Source organism: Somniosus microcephalus, chromosome 9 (assembly GCF_052327205.1).
Source record: "Somniosus microcephalus isolate GS21.2 chromosome 9, FLI_Smic_1.0, whole genome shotgun sequence".
In the NCBI taxonomy this organism is placed as follows: domain Eukaryota; kingdom Metazoa; phylum Chordata; class Chondrichthyes; order Squaliformes; family Somniosidae; genus Somniosus; species Somniosus microcephalus.
Window position 1 is genome coordinate 211,599,327 of NC_140995.1, and position 19,021 is coordinate 211,618,347.

The window sequence follows — 19,021 nt, forward strand, 5'->3', positions numbered from 1 at the left end:
CTACAAAAGCTGCCAGAGCTTCATGCAATTGTTGCTGCACCTCCAAGATCACCCTCTTTCTCGATGGTCCCCGAGATTCAGCATCCGCATGCAGCTGAGCAGAGCTGGGAGCGTCCTGCACCCTCCGGTGGGGGAGTTTCCACTGCTGTCCCTGTCACCACCATCTGCTCTTGCTCACTTGTGATGTGAGAGACACCAAGTGACAACACTACTCTATCTCGCACAGGACCCACAGAGGTGTGCGTATCTGCGCTGGTGCAGGCTGCGCTTGGGTCTGCTGCCAGTGCACCCTCAGAGGCTTGAGCTTCCTCTGAGGAGTCGTCTTCCGCCTCCGGCTCAACAATGGTGGGGGGCACTTGATGGACCTGTGGGAGAGTAAAGAGATGAATTAGAAGTGTTATAATAAGAATGGATAACGTTACCTCGCTGTTGGCCCGTGCCTGAGGAAGAGAGTGTTTGAAGACCAGGACCTCAAACCCGGCACTAAGCTCATGGTCTACAGGGCAGCAGTGATACCCGCCCTGCTGTATGCCTCAGAGACATGGACCATGTACAGCAGGCACCTCAAAGCACTGGAGAGGTACCACCAACGCTGCCTCCGCAAGATCCTGCAAATCCATTGGCAGGATAGGTGTACCAACGTCAGTGTTCTTGCTCAGGCCAACATCCCCAGTATCGAAGCTATGACCACGCTCAATCAGCTCCGATGGACGGGTCACATTGTCCGCATGCCCGATACGAGACTCCCAAAACAAGCGCTCTACTCGGAGCTCCGGCACAGCAAGAGAGCCCCAGGTGGGCAGAGCAAACGCTTCAAGGACACCCTCAAAGCCTCCTTGAAAAAGTGTAACATCCCCACCGACACCTGGGAATCCCTGGCCCAAGACTGCACAAAGTGGAGGAGAAGCATCCGGGAAGGCGCCAAACACCTCGAGTCTCTTCACAGGGAGCAAGCGGAAGCCAAGCGCAGGCAGCACAAGGAGCGCACGTCAACCCAAGCACCCCACCCACCCGCCCCTTCAACCACCATCTGCCCCACCTGTGACAGACTGTAGGTCCCGCATTGGACTCATCAGTCACCTGCAAACTCATTTTTAATGTGGAAGCAAGTCATCCTCGGTTCCGAGGGACTGCCTAAGAAGAAGATAACGTTACCATTATGCACATGATGACATTTCACTGGCTGCTGACATCAGTCACCATATGAGTGACTGCTGTATGCCATGTGGCTGTATGAGATGTAATTCTGTCACCAGGTTGCTGGGATGTCCCCCTCTCTCCGTCTCCCACCTCAAGCTGCTCTGCAACTCCAGAGATCTCCAGGGCCTCCTCTTCTGCTGAAATCTATTGACTGAAGACTGGAGGGCCACCTCCAGTTCTCTGCCTCTCCCTATTGTTGTGGCTCTCTTCTCCTGCAAGGAGGGAAAGAAGAGAATTTTGAATGAGAGTGAAGAAATGAATGTAAGGAATGGATGGGCTACATCTGTAGAGGGTGACTATGAGGGAGTGGTATGACATTGCCAAATGGTTTCCTTCTGTGGTGTTACTTGCTATGATTGCATTAGGATGAGGGTGAGTGTCAGTGGTGGTTAGTCAGATGGGGATGTGAGTAGGTACACGGAGAGGGAGGGGTGGACCTGCAAGGTAGGTTGGTGTGAGGAATGATGTGCAGGAATAGGCTTGGGAAGGCATAGTGCTGGGGTTGTGGTGACAGGCACATCAGGATGTAGGTAAGTGTGGCATTGCACTCACCTTTCCTGACCTCGTTAGATCATTGAATCTTTTCCGGCACTGGATCCACGTCCTCCTGACCACATCCCTGCTACTGATCGACCTCCTCTGCGATCTCCAGCCGTGCCCTTTTTGTGTCTTTGGGTGGTCGTTTTCATCAATCACCAGGGAAGAGCATCTCCCTGTGTGCTCTTCCTGCCTGCACCAGAACCTCGAGGGAGGCATCGTTGAATCTTAGCGCGGCTCTCTGCCTTGTCTCTATGACCCCCAGTTTTATCATGTTATTGAGACCTCTGGCAGCCAACTTATGCACTCCTACAGCAACCTTCAAATGAGATGTGTGCAAGGCTGCTTTAAATATCCACGCTGGAAACAAGTCATTGATGACATCATCAGACCCGCTCCATTTAATTGGGCTGAGAAACGCGCGTCACAGTTTTAATTGGGGCCATTAAGTAAAACTTTCACTGCAGAATGCGCTGTTCACATCTTCAGGTTCCCAACCCGCTATGTGGCCCGCACGCACACAACCCAACTGCAAGGTAAAGATTCTGGCCTAAGTGTAGAGCACACCCCAATATCTGCAATTTCTACCAAAAAAGAATTGTAATATCAGAAACTGGTGATAAGAGGTGCCAATAATCCCTCCACTCATATCATCACAGGCTTCATACATCAAACCACAAACATGGTCATTATTGACACTCAGATTGGACATATGATAGCCACCAATGAGCCTTGCACTTTGGGAAATGCAGCAATGTGGTGTCACTGTGCAGCTACGTCATGCTATTCAATACAGTACAACAGAAGTGGGTTAATGTTAAGAACTGGGCATTGGGGTAGAGCTCTGTGCATTAAATATTATATCCCATTTACTTCATAGGGTTGCCAATGTGACAACAGTGCCATCCAAATCACCAAGCTCCCTTCATACTCAAATCAACAATAATCACAAATATGAATGATTCTCAAAGAGCAGTGACTTGGTGCTACACTGGACTCTGTGGCAGATTGTCAGGGTAGGGGTTAATGCCTACAACAGACCGCATGATGAGGTCCCAATTTCAACTGTTCTGGCGAGTGAAATGTTGAGTGGATGTAGGCAGGGTGTTTGCCCAAAAATAAAAAAAACTGGGGTATAATAGAACCCAAATTGCCCTTGTGTAAAACCCACTGAGGCAGGAATTTGTCTACTCACCCTTTCAGAAGAGGAATTGGAAATAATTAATCTTAAAATATGCTTACCTCTGAAACAACTTTTTTGACAGCGATCCTGTCCGATCGTGACTTTTCTCTGTAGAAATAGTTAATGATAATTCAGTAAATATCTATATTAACACAAAATGTATACGTTTTAAGATAATTGGCAAAAGAACTAGAGGGGAGATGAGGAAACATTTTTTTACACATTGAGTTATTATGATCTGGAATTCACTGCCCGAAAAGGGTGGTGGAAGCAGATTCAACAGTAACTTGCATAAGAGATTTGGATATATACTTGAAAAGGAAACATTGGGGAAAGAGCAGTGGCGTGGGACTAATTGGATTGCTCTTTCAAAGGGCTGGCACAGGCCGATAGGTCGAAGGGTCTCCTTCAGTTTTTTTTTTATATTCGTTCATGGGATGTGGGCGTCGCTGACAAGACCAGCATTTATTGCCCATCCCTAATTGCCCTGGAGAAGTTGGTGGTGAGCCGCCTTCTTGAACTGCTGCAGCCCATGCGGTGAAGGTACTCCCAACACTGCTGTTAGGGAGGGAGTTCCAGGATTTTGACCCAGCGACAATGAAGGAACGGCGATATACTTCCAAGTCAGGATGGTGTGTGACTTGGAGGGGAACTTGGAGGTGGCAGTGTTCCCATGCGCCTGCTGCCCTTGTCCTTCTAGACAGTAGAGGTTGCGGGTTTGGGAGGAGCTGCCGAAGGAGCCTTGGCGAGTTGCTGCAGTGCATCTTGTAGATGGTACTGTATAATTCTATGTGATATAGAGCAGTAAACAGTGTGGTAAACACAGGCTACTCATATATCCCTGAAGAGAATTTGTTACCAAGCTGAGCCAATAGGAGTTCCTCTGTACCTACACAATGGTTGAAACGGATCAGTAGTGGAGATAAAATGGAAGTGGTAGACTTAACATCCTGTTTCTGCTAGCCTCCATTTTTCCGGGAGCCTTCCGCTGGGTGGCCAAGTGGCCCACCTGAACCAGGCGGGAACCTCATTAATCTATGCAAATCGGGGTCCCATGTTATACGTAGGACCCCAATGCCATTTATTAACTGCCAGTGGGTGGGGCGTGAGCCAGGGACACCTTGCTCAGTAAAACTTGGCAGTACAGCAGAAAAGACCCGAGAAAGTAAGTGCTAAAATTATTTTTGTGAGGCCAGGAGGGGCAGACTGCACCTCCCCCATCCCACCTTTTCCCTGGCCCAGTTGGCCTCTGAGCCGCACGATATTGCGCTGGTACTGGAGCCAGCGAGCTGCGTCGGGACATCCGTTTGGTGTACACAGTGCGCCGCGCATATGTTAATAAGGCCCAGCCCTCAAAGTGAACCTGGGCTGCCACTAACACAATCGGGCAATTGGCCAGTGTGTTCCACCTGTCGCCCGTCCAATTGTTCAGATATACCCTAATATTTTTAGTCAGAGTCAATATGAGTGTTAGCACTGAGTCTCTGAGGTAAATACAGCAACAGATACACAGAAGTTGCGTGCAAGGAATCTGACGGGAAGTTTGGAAGGGTAAACTAGATGGGCCAACAGTCTTACCCTGCCCAAAAACATTACTATGTTACTATGTATGTTACTATATAATTGATTGTTAAGAAATCTGAATCTGCCTTTAACCCTCGAGTGGATGGTGGACTTCCCCATCAAATAAAATGGTGAAGCCAATGAGCCCTCTAGAACACAGCAACCTTTCCGAGTAAGACTGAGAAAGAGCACAAGATCTCTTACCTTTTTTCCCTCAGTACTGGGATGCCCTACTGGCTGGGGACATGTCCAGGTGATCGAAAAGGTTGTAGTGGAACCTTAATTACCACAATGGAGGGAATAATCAAGAACCCTGCATTTAACCTGACACGGTTTAGCTTCAGACAGGTCTATTTGCATTGCTATTTTACATTAACCAAGTTCCCAGGATGTGCAGATGAAGACCCAGCTTTTTCCATTTTAAAAATGTGGATTGTGTTTAGTTCTCAGTAGCTTGATTTGGAAACTCTTAAGCATGGTCAAGAGTTTCCGCATGTGTCAAACACCTATCTCACCAAAAAACAATTAGATATTCTTGAAAATAAATGTCAACAGCCTGACTCCTGATGGTTTCCCAGACCTGAACTGAATTACCAGATCTGCAAGGAAAGTAAATTCTATAAAGTAATGGATGCCCAGATAACAGCTACCTATCCAGCCGGATGAAGAAACCAGGGTCTGTGAAAAATCAATGAAAATGTATTTTTTGCTGGTTTATGGGAAGTTAAGTCTCAAGTCCATTGAAATATCTTGTGGGGGAAGTTAAAAGGGAGTGAAGATAATCAAAGTCCTACTGTATACTGGAAATGCATGGAGGCAGACGGCATGGCTGAGGTACTAAATGAGTACTTTGCATCTGTCTTTACCAAGGAAGAAGATGCTGCCAAAGTCATAGTGAAAGAGGAGGTAGTTGAGATACTGGATAGGGTAAAAATTGATAAAGAGGAGGTACTAGAAAAGCTGGCTGTAATTCACCTGGACCGGATGGGATGCATCCTAGGATGCTGAGGGAAGTAAAGGTGGAAATTACGGAGGTACTGGCCATAATCTTTCAATCCTCCTTAGAAACGGGGGTGGTGCCAGAGGACTGGAGAATTGCAAATGTTACACCCTTGTTCAAAAAAAGGTGTATGAATAAACCCAGCAACTACAGGCCAGTCAGTTTAACCTTGGTAGTGGGGAAGCTTTTAGAAACGATAATCAGAGACAAAATTAACAATCACTTGGACAAGTGTAGATTAATTAAGGAAAGCCAGCATGGATTTCTTAAAGGCAAATCGTGTTTAACTAACTTGATTGAGGTTTTGATGAGGTAACAGAGAGGTTTGATGAGGGGAATGCGGTTGATGTGGTGTACATGGACTTCCAAAAGGCGTTTGATAAAGTGCCACATAATAGGCTTGCCAGCAAAGTTGAAGCCCATGGAATAAAAGGGACAGTGGCAGCATGGATACGAAATTAGCTAAGTGACAGGAAACAGAGAGTAGTGGTGAATGGTTGTTTGTCAGACTGGAGGAAAGTACACAGTGGGGTTCCCTAGGGTTCGATACTAGGACCACTGCTTTTCTTAATATATATTAATGACTTAGACATGGGTGTACAGGGAACAATTTCAAAATTTGCAGATGACACAAAACTTGGAAGTATAGTGAACAGTGAGGAGGATAGTGATAGACTTCAAGAGGACATAGACAGGCTGGTGGAATGGGCGGACACGTGGCAGATGAAATTTAACGCAGAAAAGTGCGAAGTGATACATTTTGGTAGGAAGAATGAGGAGAGGCAATATAAACTAAAGGGTACAATTCTAAAGTGGGTGCATGAACAGAGAGACCTGGGGGTATATGTGCACAAATCATTGAAGGTGGCAGGACAGATTGAGAAAGCGGTGAAAAAAAGCATACAGGATCCTGGGTTTCATAAACAGAGGCATAGGGCTCAAATTTCATCGGGCCGATGAGGCAGGATTGGAGGCGTGTGGGGGGTTAAAATCGCGCGGCACGAACCCATCCGACCCCCAACCCGCCTCCATGCCCGTTTCACAGGAGGCGGATACCCGACCTGTGCTGGGAGCCGCCTCCCCAAGGCGGGAAGGGGATTAATGCCAATTAACTGCCTGTTAACAGGCAGTTTTTAGCCTAATCCCTATTTTTATCCCTGAAGCGTGAGCTTCCCAACGGCTCCAAACCACGCCAAGTTAACGAGGCGGACCGTCGGGCTGAAGGACTTGGAGGGTTCGAGATGTCCGGTGTTCAGGTGAGTGATGGGTGCATGAGTGCAGAGGTAAGTGTGTTTGGTGTGTGTAAACTGTTTAAATAAGTTTTACTTACCTTTTCTTACTAATGCAGCCTTCCTTCCTTCAGGTCTCGGGAGTCCCGCATCTCACCGGCACAGAAAGCAGAATGGCCGCGAGCTGTCAAAATCTGCAGCATTCTGCTTTCTGTTCTGGAGAGATCTCTAAATCAGCCTGAGAGGAAGGAATTAACTTAAGAGTACAGATTGTCAGTGTTTGACAGCTTCAAAGAGCTGTCAAACGCTGATATTTCATCTGTCGAAAGCTCTTGACAGATGAAATGTCAATCCGTGACATCACCTGTTGCCAAGTGGCCCTTAATTGGCCTGCTGAGCCCACTGGGCGGGCTCAACAAGGTCAATCAAGTGAAAATCGAGTGGGTTGGCCACAACTCGATGGAGGCGGGACTACAACCCCGAAAGTTGTAGTCCCGCCTCCTACACACCTCCATTGATAAAATCCAGCCCATAGAGTACAAAAGTATAAAACACTGGTTCGGCCTCAACTGGACTATTGTGTCCAATTCTGGGGCCGCACTTTAGGAAGGATGTGAAGGCCTTAGAGAGGGTGCAGAAAAAATTTACAAGAATGGTTCCAGGGATGAGGGACTTCAGTTACGTGGATAGACTGGAGAAGCTGGGGTTGTTTTCCTTAGAGCAGAGAAGGTTGAGAGGAGATTTGATAGAGGTGTTCAAAATCATGAGGGGTCTAGACAGAGTAGATAGAGAGAAACTGTTCCCATTGGTGGAAGGGTTGAGAACCAGCAGACACAGATTTAAGGTGATTGGCAGAAGAACCAAAGGCGACATGAGGAAAAACTTTTTTACGTTAGGATCTGGAATTCACTGCCTGAAAGGGTGGTGGAGGCAGATTCAATCGTGGCTTTCAAAAGGGATTTGGATAAGTACCTGAAGGAAAAAAAATTTGCAGGGCTACAGGGAAAGGGCGGGGGAGTGGGACTAGCTGAAGTGCTCTTGCAGAGAGCCAGCACAGGCTCGACGGGCCAAATGGCCTCCTTCTGTGCTGTAACTATTCTATGATTCTAGTTCAGCCCTTTTTTTAGCTAGACAAAATTCTCAGTATTTGCAATTTTACTTGTATATGTGCACGCACTAACTAATTTGTTTTCTTCCTGCCCTTGGAACTGGATGAAGCCTGTATTATGACGTGATTGTGACAAGGTGTAAAAGCCTTCAGTAAAAATATTTAAAAGGAGCAGAATTAATTTACTCCTATTATGTTACATTCACCAATATTGTGATTATTTTATCAACAAGCTGCCAATTAAATACAAGCAATAAACTGCACGTGGTGAAAGAAAGAGGCTGTCGCTAGTTAAAAGGAAACAAGTACATCATTCCTTTTGAAAAGTCTGATCCAAACTTTACATCTGGGGATTCCAAACTGCATGTGGATTCCTCCTTCGTGGTCCTGTCTACTGTATTTCTAGAATACAATAAGCTGAAGGATTAACACTGGCCAGGAAGTTACCCCTCTCCATCCTACCTTTTGGTAGATTCTGGAATTGTACAACTATCAGTACAATTTGTAACTGTATCACACAACCATATTTACTAAATTAAAGGAAACAGTTACTGAGATGAGGGAGACGAGAACTTAATGGAACCACAAATCCATTGGATGTTGTAAAATTCCACAGTAAAGTCAACATTAGACACCACTGGAACATAGGACTGGGAAATCTATGCAGTCCATCTGGCTAGTCCCAAAAATGAATGCCTCTCAACTGCCCACTAGCTCAAATATCTATCCAATTTTCCTGTAAATATTTCCACATTATCTGCCTCCCTTGGCAGTCCACCCTACAGGTTCACCATCCTTGTAAATTAGTTTGATCTAAACACTTTTTTTTTAGTTTGAATCCATATATCCTGGTTCTAAAGTTTCTGCCAATCTTGAACAGACTATCAGGGTTCAATTACTTATTCTCTTGTGAATCATAAATACTTGAATTGCATCTCCCCTGAGCCTTCCCTTCTCCAGAATAAACAATCCCAGGGTCTTCAACTTTCTCCTCATTACTTTAAGTTAGGTAAAGAAAAGCATTGCATTTTTATAGCGCCTTTCATGACCTCAGGATGTCCCAAAGCGCTTCACAGCCAAATGAATTGCTTTGTAAGCGAATGCTGCAGCCAATTTGCGTATCAGTTTGTATCAGGTATCAGTTTGGTTGCCCTTTTCCATACTGCCTCCAATGCCTGGATATCTTTGCTATAGTACGGCAGAAAGAATTGCACAGGTGTGGCTGTACCAGTGCCTTTTACAAACTCATCATCCTGGGATTTGTGCTCTATCCCTCTGGCTATACATCCCAAGATGTTGTTAGTTTTCCTTGCTGCTGTCACATACTGTACCATGTGCATCACCAATAAGGAAAGCTAGCCAGATTAAATAACAGCATTACGATGTGACACTAAATTAGGCAACATTTGTAAATGGAAATATTAGTGAATAATCAATGTTAGCTGACCTAATCTACTCTGATTTGACAACATGGACAACCTTGACCTGCTGTACACAAAGCTGGCAACATTTTCACCAATACACATCTGACAGTATGTTTTACTGCAAACACCTAGCTGTAAAGAATAATTCTGCACCCAGGAAGCTATGGAGAATTTTTTTTATAACACTGCAAGAAACACAAGGTTCTGCTGCACCTATAGTTTGGAACAGGGCATTGCGATGAATTAGCACGTGGGTTTTTTCCCCTTTGGGAGCTGAGATTGATAGCAGCCAGACTTACAGAATGAAAATAAATCTCCTTTCTCTGGTGACTGTAACTATCTTCAGTGAAATCTGCTTTGGGCAATTTCACCCTGTTATGACTGAGTTTGAGGCAACAAAACTACTCAAAATTAAACACAAATTGGTACTAAATTAGTACACTCACAGAAGCCATAAAGGTGGCTGATGTTGGTAATGGAATAATATCATACTGTTAAATAGAAACATAGAAGATAGGCGCAGGAGTAGGCCATTCAGCCCCTCGAGCCTGTTCCACCATTCAATGCGATCATGGCTGATCATCCAAATTCAGTACCCGGTCCCTGCTTTCTCCCCATACCCCTTGATCCCCTTAGCCTTAAGAAATATATCTAACTCCTTCTTGAATATATTTAATAGGAGTTCTGAGGTTGGGTTTAAGGCATTGTTGAGAGAGTGTAGAAGGAGCTTTACTCTGCATCAAACCATGCTCTACCTGATGATGTGTGAATCTTCCGCTGCAAAACCCAGAAATATTTCATTCCCCAGAACTGACCTCCCTCAGCTTGATGACTCATTTCACTGCGACAAGACACTTGGATTGAATCATTTTTAATGCAATATTAGAAAACACTGATTGCGTGATTCTTTCAGTATACTTCTTCCTAGCTTTCCAAAACCTGTTTGTTTTTTCTTTTCAAATTTCTCAACTAGTTCTCTTCAACCTTTTTATATTGTAATGGCAGTCTTAATCTAACCAACACCAGTTTAAAACAAGGAAGTGAATAATCTAGTACTGTAATAGGATACCTGTGTGCTTCAGGTACTTTTGTTTTAAAATTTTGGGTTTCGCTTTCCTCTTCTTCATCTTCATCATCATCTTCCTCATCATCATCATCATCTTCCTCATTTTCCTCATCTTCAACCTCATCTGGAACATTTGGTGTTCCCTGATTGTACTTTTTGTACACCTACAGGAATAGAGAAATTGGAAATGTATTTAGTGTTTTACATGATGTATGATTAAAATAGAATTACAATAGGTTAAATACAACTTGATTTTCAACATAGTGAATTATTATAAACAAAATCATAGACAAATAGTCTTGCGTACAGGACCAATATTGCCTAGAGTGAAACTAACAGACTAATAGCATTTATTCACCAATCTGTTTCTTTCTCGTAGCCAAATTTTACATACAACTAGGGGTTTTCTAGTCAATTTTTTTTAACCTTTTAGCCTTTCCTACATTACAACATTGTCTACACTTCAAAAAGTAATTCATTGGATGTAAAGTGCTTTAGGACGTCCCGTGGTCTTGAAGGGCACTATATAAATGCAAGTCTTTCTTTTTCTTTTTACCAATGGATTGTATTAGCTGTCAGTGGCCTTAATTATGAACATGTAATATGCTCAGATCAAATTTATCTCTACTATTTTAACTATCTATTTTAAATGAAATGTCATCGACCTGAAACGTTAACTTTGTTTCTCTCTCCACGGATGCTACCTGACCTGCTGAGTATTTCCTGCATTTTCTGTTTTTATTCCAATTATCCAGTCAATAGTTAAGGTAAGAATTGGCAGTACCAGATCATTTCATACACATCTGGACTTTCCATACTTCTCACCATGAGTATGAGCTCTTTGTGGAATTCCATGGCATGCATGGGCGTGAAAATCATGAGATGTTTTCCACACTAAAAATCAGTCCCTAGTCTGTGCTAAGTTGCTGATCTCAGCCAGAGCAAAGGGAAAGACACTACAATTAGCTTCAGTGCCCCTGGGTTAGGGAGGGTAAAACTGGCCAGGGTTCGCGCTCTTGATTGTAGCCAGCAATCCTAGATGGTAGTGTACGTGTGGACATCAGACGAGGACTGAATCAGCATGAGTCGCCACCTCCCCCACCTGCATTCACATAGCCTGATGACAGCGTCAGGGCTTGCACGTGAAAATAGCCACTTGGGGGGTGATAGCTCAGTGCACATGGCACCATACCCAGCAATGAGTCAAGCCTTCGAGAGAGGAAGGGAGGGGGAAATTAGCAAGAAGAAAAGAAAACTTCAAACAACACAACACATAACAAGATAAATCCTGCTGCTGAAAGTTAAATGTGCATGGAATATATTTGTCTGACTAAGTTACTGCAATCGTGTTTAGGTGATTCCATGTGTAATGAAATGGCTGATTCATACAAAGTAACTTCAAGGCCCAAATCTTTCTACATTCCTTATATTATCTGAAGTGGCCCAGTCATTAACTCAACAGTGCAAATGTGAATAATTATCCACTGGTAATTTATCGCATGTCTTTAGAATCATTGATTTTACAGATAACATTAAAAAAAGCAAGGGCACCACAAACTGAAAATACAGTGATACTAAAGGGAAATACTTCAAATAGCAGTGCCTACAGAAAATAGCACACAGGTCCCACTGTCTGAAATTATATTTGTGTGAGCAAAACTGGCTGCTTCATAAGTTATTCTATCATTACTTATACAATGGCTTATTTTAATCTGTTCACTGGAAAGCACTAACTTGTTCTACATTGACACAGGATAGTTCACATGAGATTACATGATAACCAACGTCCCCATAAGCTGCACTGGCTCCTGCACGGCCTGCCTCCCCCAATGCGTGGCCGATTCAAATTTTTGCGCATGTGCAGTATCTACAATGTGAAAGCTGGTGAGAAGCCTGTGCGGGACCTTGCAGATGAATGTGTGGATGTGTATGTGGTGTACGGGATGCTGATGTGCATCACAGGTAGTGGAGGGAAAAGAAACATAGTAAGATAGTAAACAGATCAGAAAGAAATCAAGATGTAGGAGAAATAAGACAGAAAAATAAATATGGGGGGCAAGGGGGAGGGAAAGAGAGGCAGATGTTTGAAGCAACTAAATAAAATTAGTGACAGCAGAAGATAAATGGAAAGCATTGAGCTCAGTTAGGAGAACCAGATTTGGAGATAAAGAGAGCAAACTGGACAAGAGCAGGGTGGCAAAAAAAGTAGAAGCTTGTAAGAATGGCCGCGATTTTGCCGGTGCTCAGAGGACAGGATGGGTGGCGGGTCAGCTGTGAAATTTTAAATGATTGACAGCGGGTCAGGAAGCCGCTGTCAAAACGCGCACACCTGCATTTCCCGATGTCGGGTATGCCAGCGTTGAGCAGACTCAACAGGCAGTGGCGGGGGACCCAATTCAAATAGTGACTTGTTTACAGCCACTTAACAATGCTTTTTTTCCCTAGCTTTTTGAATTTGACAGGTCGCCCACCGGTTTCCCGCTGTGCCTAGACCTCGTCTGTGAAGCTGAGGCGGGAAGTCACTTGACATTGAATCAGCTGATGAGTTGACAGTTTAAAATGTCACGTCAAAGCTCCCAGCTGATTGAGAAATGTTCCCTTAATCACTAGCTTCCCTAAACGGCATTACCACTACAGATTCAGAATGCTGCAAGTCTTTATACAAGTCTCCATCCAGTCTGATCTCATTACCTCTCCCACCATTGACAGATTGCTTCTGTCATCTCTACTTCACCTGCCATCAGCATGGGTGCTGTCATAAATCTCATCATCGAGAAACTACCTATGAAATAACACTGGACGGCCAGCTGGTGGCGCCATCCAAGGAGTATAAATACTCGGGCGTTGGCCCCAGCTTACCAGGGACATTTTGTAAAGACAAGGAGCTAGTGAAGTACAACTAGACCTCCATGTTCCGAAACAAGTTGATTAAAGCCTTGCTTTATGCTCAAACCAAGTGTGTAGTGAGTTTTATTACGTCAATTTAATCAACTTGATATCGACTCCATGTTTTGGGTGATTCGGGAACAGCCAGCTACGACTCGAACCGTAGAAGGAAACTCTGACAAGTAATCGATCCATCATGGAGAAACTACTCAGCCCCGTCCGAATTGACCTGGACCTGAATTCACTTACAGCTGCTAAGGTATGGAAACACTGGTATCGTACTTTCAGCAACTTCCTCAGGGTGTGGGGTGAAAATGTTCCTGATAAATTAGAAATACTTGCTAATTACGTATCCCCTCATGTGTTTGATTATATCGAAGACTGTGTAGACTATGACGCCGCTATCCAAATACTACAGCAGCTATATGTCAAGTCCCCAAATGAAATTTTTTCTCGGCATCTACTGGCCACAACTCGACAACAACCTGGGGAATCACTTGACGAATTCCTTCAGAAACTTCGCAGGCTCAGCAAGGATTGTAATCTTAAAGCTGTTACAGCTGAGCAGTACCAGGAGGAGTTAATTCGTGATTCCTTTATTAATGGGATTGCGTCTCCCTTCATAAGTCAGCATCTGTTGGAGAATAAAACCCTCAAGTTACAGGCTGCCTATGACCAGGCATGTTCTCTGGACTTAGCAAAGAGGAATGCAGACACCTATGTTTCACCATGTGCACGGGCTGCTGCTATCTCTTTTAGTGACTCTTCCAATAGGCCTCGGGCGGAAGCCCTCACGGATGACGACTCCAACCCGGCTGATGACAACCCTACCCTAGAAACCTACACTGATGACGACCCCGCCCTAGTGGCATCTTGGCAATCTGGAAGGAAGTGTTTCTTCTGTGGAGGAGCGTTCCATTATAGGAAATGTTGTCCTGCTCGTAACGCGAACTGCAATCATTGCAGCAAGAAAGGTAACTTTTCTAAGGTATGCCAGTCAAGAGCTGCTGTTAGTAAGAAAGGCCACTTTTCTAAGGTATACTGGTCGAGAGCTCCTGTTAGTTTTGCAGCTACTATCTATAAAACTGCTCCTCCCCCAAGAGCCACTACTAAGGTTACAGCTGCTATCTATAAAACTGCTCCTCCCCCAAGAACCACTACTAAGGTTACAGCTGTCAAGGGTAAAACTGCCCCTCCTCCCATCACAGCTGTTTTTCCCCAAAGTTTGTCCCATGCAGCCATGTAGGTTTTGATAAATGGACACATTTTGAGTGCACTAATCGACTCATGCAGCTCTGACAGCTTCATTAGTGAGCGGGCTGTCAGTAAGTTAAAACTGCGTATTTACCCCTCGGACAGGGAAATTGCAATGGCTCTGACGACACTGACCACCAATTCTTCCAGCTTTTGTCTTGTCGACCTTATTCTCAATGGCCGCACTTATTTCTCCACCTGGCTCGGGGTGCTCAAGAACCTATGCAGTGATGTGCTCCAGGGACAGGATTTCCAGAAACAAAACAAAAGACTCACTTTCGAGTTTGGAGGGTCAAAGCCGGAGCTTACTATTTCCAAAGTACCATTTTGTGCGCTTTCGGCGGCTTTGCTCGACAAGCCCTCGTTTGCCAATCTTTCCCCCCGATATAAGCCCATAAGTCACTAAATCACGACGTTTCAGCCGAGATGATCGAGCCTTTATCGAGGTAGAAATCTCTCACCTTCTAGCTGACAGTATCATTGAGCCATGTTCATCTTCCTGGCGGGCTCAAGTCGTCACTGTTAAAAATCCTCTGAAGCAACACAAGAAACATCTTTGCATCGATTACTCGCAAACTATTAACCAGTATACCGACCTGGATGCCTACCCACTACCACGCATCAATGACATGGTCAATAACCTTGCCAACTACAAGGTATTTTCAACTTTTGATTTAAAGAGCGCATATCATCAAGTACCGCTAAAGGACTCTGACAAAAAGTATACGGCTTTTGAGGCCAATGGTCGGCTTTACCAGTTTTGTCGCCTTCCATTTGGGGTCACCAATGGGGTGGCCGTCTTTCAACGAGCAATGGATAGCCTAGTCAAACAGGAGAACTTAACGGATACTTTTCCATATCTAGATAACATCACCATTGCTGGTCATAACCAGAAGGAGCATGATGCCAATCTCCAGAAATTTTTGACGTTCTCCGTCGTCACGACTTAACCTTAAATGAGTCCAAATCTATGAAATCAGTACCATCAGTCAACATCCTTGGCTACTGGGTGGGCAATGGTGTCATCAAACCGGATCCGGAGCTCCCTCCCCCTACGAATCTCGGCTCTCTTCATCGGGCACTCGGCATGTTCGCCTATTATGCGAAATGGATACCCCACTTCTCCGACAAGATCTAGCCCCTGCTTCATGCAAAATCATTTCCATTGGAGGCAACGGCTATTTCAGCTTTCAACCTCCTCAAGCGACAACTGGAAAAAGCCACGCTTCATTCCATTGATGAAAATCTTCCTTTCGTGGTCGAGTGCGATGCATCGGATGTGGCGATCTCTGCTACCTTGAATCAAGGTGGTCGACCCATTGCATTTCTGTCCAGAACTTTGCAGGGTAGCGAGCTCCATTATCCTCCTGTCGAGAAGGAGGCTACGGCCATCATCGAAGCGGTACGTAAATGGAGTTATTTTCTCGCTCGTCGCCATTTCACACTTATAATCGATCAGCGCTCTGTCGCCTTTATGCTGGATAACCGGAAACGCACTAAGATCAAGAATAACAAAATACAACTCTGGAGGATGGAATTGGCTGCCTTTGGATACACCATACATTATCGACCTGGCAAAGAGAATGTGGCCCCGGATACCCTCACGCGGGCATTCTGCTCTTCTATGTCAACTTCGACTCTGGCAGATCTTCATACTGACTTATGCCATCCTGGAGTTACCCGTATGTTACACTTTGTGCGATCTAAAAATCTCCCATTTTCTACGGAAGATGTGAAAAGAACGTGCTCCTCCTGTAAAATTTGTGCGGAGTTAAAACCGCAATTCTTCCGTCCATCGGATGGCTCACTCATACATGCTATGCAGCCTATGCAGCGACTCAGCATTGAGTTTAAAGGGCCATTGCCTTCCTCAACGCGGAACACCTACTTACTGACTATGGTAGACGAATATTCGCGCTTTCCCTTTGCTTTCCCCTGTCCCAATATGCTTACTTCCACAGTGATCAAATGCCTTGATCAAGTCTTTTCCCTTTGCGGTACGGCCAATTTCATCCACTCTGATCGGGGTCCCTCCTTCATGTCAAGCGAACTCAAAAGTTATCTCTCCCAACGGGGAATCGCCACAAGTAAAACAACACCGTACCATCCCGTTGGTAACGGACAGGTTGAGAGATACAACACTATCATTTGGAACGCTGTTCGTCTTGCACTGAGGTCATGCAATCTACCAGACCAGCAGTGGGAAACTATGCTCCCTGACGCGTTGCATTCCATCAGGTCTCTCCTTTCTACTTCTACCAATGTCACACCTCACGAGCGATTCTTCAGCTTCCAGCGTCGCTCCACCCATGGGACGTCTCTACCGTCATGGTTGGCAGCTCCTGGCCCCGTGCTGCTCCGAAGATTCGTCCGATCGTCGAAAACTGATCCTCTAGTCGACGAGGTAGAACTTACAGATGTCAACCCCACGTACGCCCACGTGCGGTACCCGGATGGCCAGGAGTCCACAGTTTCGCTCCGGGACCTGGCTCCCTGACCGGCTGGTTCCGCGGACCCGACTGATGGAGGGACCCGCGGGGATGAGGCCGACACTCTGCGCTCCCCCGAGGATGACGCCCTACCTGGGACATCGAGGGATCTGCCGGCTGCCCCGCCGGATCCGCTCGGGGAGCTGAGCGCTCCCCGTGGGATGGCCACCCCGGGCCAGGACGCCGGTCAATCTCCGGCTAACCACGGGACGAAGCCAATTCTGCGCCTGTGGGGACCCGCACCCGGAGTCACGATCTCCCCAGCCTCCCTCGGGTTGATCAGAGCAACACAGGCCCTGTCGATCCACCGGCACGGATCAAGCGGCCCAGAGACCAAGACACAGTCCGGGGAGACGTGCCTTCTGGCCATAAACAAAAATCTAAAAGACTGCGGCTATTCGTGGTCCGCCTAATCCGTTAAGAGGAAGTCGTCGGACTTCCAAATCTTTTAGGCAGGAAGAATGTCATAAATCTCATCATTGAGAAACTACCTATGAAATAACACTGGACGGCCAGCTGGTGGCGCCGTCCAAGGAGTATAAATACTCGGGCGTTGGCCCCAGCTTTCCAGGGACATTTTGTAAAAACAAGGAGCTAGTGGATACAACTAGACCTCCATGTTCTGAAATAAGTTGATTAAAGCCTTGCTTTATGCTCAAACCAAGTGCGTAGTGAGTTTTATTACGTCAGGTGCACTTTATACTGTCTCACCTTGGTCCTCAGAATCTGACCATGATCAGCCCCAACACCAGCATCATCAGATACACCAGCAGCACCAACAACCACACCAAACTTCTCCACAATCACATGATGCTGCACAGGACACAGGGCATCAGCACCTGACCACATTGCTGTCCGGGATGTCAGGTATGGCCTCACCATGGCCACATTTACTTCACTTGACGCTGCACACCCTGGCTGCCACATGATGCGCCAGGTTCGCACCACCCCCACACCAACAACATAAAGCATCCCTGCAATGCCCGAGCCATTTCTTTCACACTCATCAGCATTGCGGGAGGTACCGTTATGTCTCACTATTCACTGCAACTCACTAAGCCACTTCCAAAGGTGCACACAAATCTGTCCAAGAATGCAAAGTGTTGAAAATAAAGATTTCAATGTTTGACACCACATAAACAGAAACTTCACATGAACATTGGCTAAACTACACAAGTGCCTACCCTTGTGTGTTGTTAGTTGGTATGATTGGACTAGGATCAGGGTGAGTGTGCGGGGTGGCTAGTGAGATGGAGAAGTGATAATGTAGATAGAGAGGTATGGGTGGAGGTGTAAGGTAAATGGTGTAAGGATGTGCAGGAGAAGGGTAGGGAAGGCAGAGTGATGGGGATGTGATGAGCGGCACAGCAGGATGGGGTTGAGTGTGGTTTTGCAGTAACGCTTCGTGATCTACTGAGATCATTGAAAGGTTTGCACCACTGCAGCCTGATCCTCCGGACGACATCCCTGCTTGTGCCCTCCTGTGCAATGTGCAACCAGGCTGTGTTGATCTCCTGGGGAGGTCTCTTCCGCCCATGAGAAGGGAAGAGGACCTCCCTGTGTGTTGTGACTCCCTTCATAAGCATATGGAGGAAATCATGGGAGAGCCTGGATGGAGCCCTGCACCTCTGTGCAGTGCTTGTTAGTGTTTGCAGCACCTCAATGCTGTAGAACACTGACAGCACAAATGTCAAAGTAAATTTGCGCATGGTCCCTTTAAGGAAACCAGTTGATGACGTGTCATCAAATGACGTCATCAGACCCGCTTCCTCTAATTGGCTGGGAAAGTCGCTAGGCGGGCTTAACAAGCCCAATCGGGGAAAGTCATGTCGGAGGTCAGGATGGAGGCAGCAGCGGGGTCGGGGCCCACCACGGACCCACCGAGGTAAGGAAAATCATGGACAATGTGTTAATTCTTGTCTGTGGTGTTTATTTTACAGTTTGTGCTTGGTGCGGTTTGTTCGCTGCTCCTGTGGAGCACATATGAATCTGTTCTGAACCATACTTCGGATGAGACATTAAACCAGTTCTGCCTGTTCTTGTGGAAGTTAAAGATCCCATGGCCCTACTCAAAGAAGAGCA

The 19,021-nt window shown here is 45.8% G+C and overlaps 1 protein-coding gene across 1 annotated transcript in view; it reads right to left on the reverse strand.

Moving 5' to 3' along the window:
* The window catches only part of nphp1 (nephronophthisis 1), a 127,377-nt gene that overhangs the window by 66,332 nt on the left and 42,024 nt on the right, over positions 1-19,021 (reverse strand). Inside the window, exons 7-8 of the mRNA XM_085997859.1 lie at positions 10,314-10,474; positions 2,980-3,028 (exon numbers count right to left, since the gene is read on the reverse strand). Of these exons, the coding sequence (XP_085853985.1) occupies positions 2,980-3,028; positions 10,314-10,474 (210 nt within the window). The remainder of the gene's footprint in view (positions 1-2,979; positions 3,029-10,313; positions 10,475-19,021) is intronic.